General features: G+C 69.2%; 1 protein-coding gene across 1 annotated transcript; it reads left to right on the top strand.

Moving 5' to 3' along the window:
• Positions 1–446: 446 nt before the first annotated feature.
• Positions 447–1,034, top strand: AURANDRAFT_69154 (hypothetical protein; the record flags this gene model as incomplete). Its single annotated transcript, XM_009044907.1, has 1 exon — positions 447–1,034. A coding segment is annotated over one exon (588 nt), but the record flags the coding sequence as incomplete, so codon positions are not given.
• Between the last annotated feature and the right edge of the window lie 55 nt (positions 1,035–1,089).

The following is a 1,089-nucleotide window of genomic DNA, read 5'->3' as shown; positions in this document are numbered from 1 at the left end:
CAGGCGCATAGCAGGCGCATAGCAGGCGCATAGCAGGCGCATAGCAGGCGCATACCACCAGCATAGCAGGCGCATAAGACCCGGCGACCAGCATAGCAGCCGCATACCACCAGCATAGCAGGCGCATAAGACCAGCATAGCAACCCACCAGCATACCACCAGCATAGCAGCCGCATACCACCAGCATAGCAGCCGCATACCACCGGCATAGCATCCGCATACCACCAGCATAGCAGACGCATACCACCCGCATACCACCCGCATACCACCAGCATACCACCAGCATACCACCCGCATACCACCCGCATACCACCCGCATACCACCCGCATAACACCCGCATAAAGCCCGCATAAAGCCCGCATAGCGGGCGCATACTACCAGGCATACCGGCGGTCAACCCCCTCGGGTTTTTTTGCTAGGTGTATGCTGCATCGATCAGAGTATGATGCAGCTGAGCATGATCGAGCGATCCCGCGCCGACGGGCCCGTCGTCGTGTCCCGCGAGGCGCTCGAGCTCCTGCGGGCGCTCGCGCTGCGCCTGCTCCGCGCCCTGGAGCCCGTCAACGACCGGAGCGCCTACTTCGACGCGCGGCTCTTCGACGACTCCATCTCGTCGCTCGACGTCGTCGCGTGGCTCGTCGCCGATGCCGGCAACGACGCGTCGAGCGCGCAGGACGCGCACTGGGTCGGCCAGGCGCTCGTCGCGCACGGCTTCCTCCGGCGCGCGGCACGGCGCGGCCGCGACGCCTGCGCCGCGCGGGCGGCGATGCACGCGGAGAGCGTCGCCGCGTCGCGGCTCCGGCGACGCTTCGAGCGCGCGCGCGACGCGCGCTACCGCGTCGACCGGCTCCGCGTCTGCGACCACCGCGCCCGCGTCTCCGTGCGCGGCGCGCGCCACCTGCGGAATATTCACCTGCTCAAGCGCGGCGGCGCGGCCTACGTGCGGGCCGTCGTCGGCGGCGCCGTGGCGTTCGAGACGACGGTCGACGGCGGCGCCGCGTTCCCGGACGCGTCGTGGGACGAGGCCTACGAGGTCGGCTGCAACCTCGGCGAGCGCGTCGAGCTCCGCGTCGTCGACCGCGACGGCG

Source organism: Aureococcus anophagefferens (genome assembly GCF_000186865.1).
Source record: "Aureococcus anophagefferens unplaced genomic scaffold AURANscaffold_1014, whole genome shotgun sequence".
Lineage (NCBI taxonomy): Eukaryota > Pelagophyceae > Pelagomonadales > Pelagomonadaceae > Aureococcus > Aureococcus anophagefferens.
This window is presented reverse-complemented; position numbering and strand designations above follow the sequence as displayed.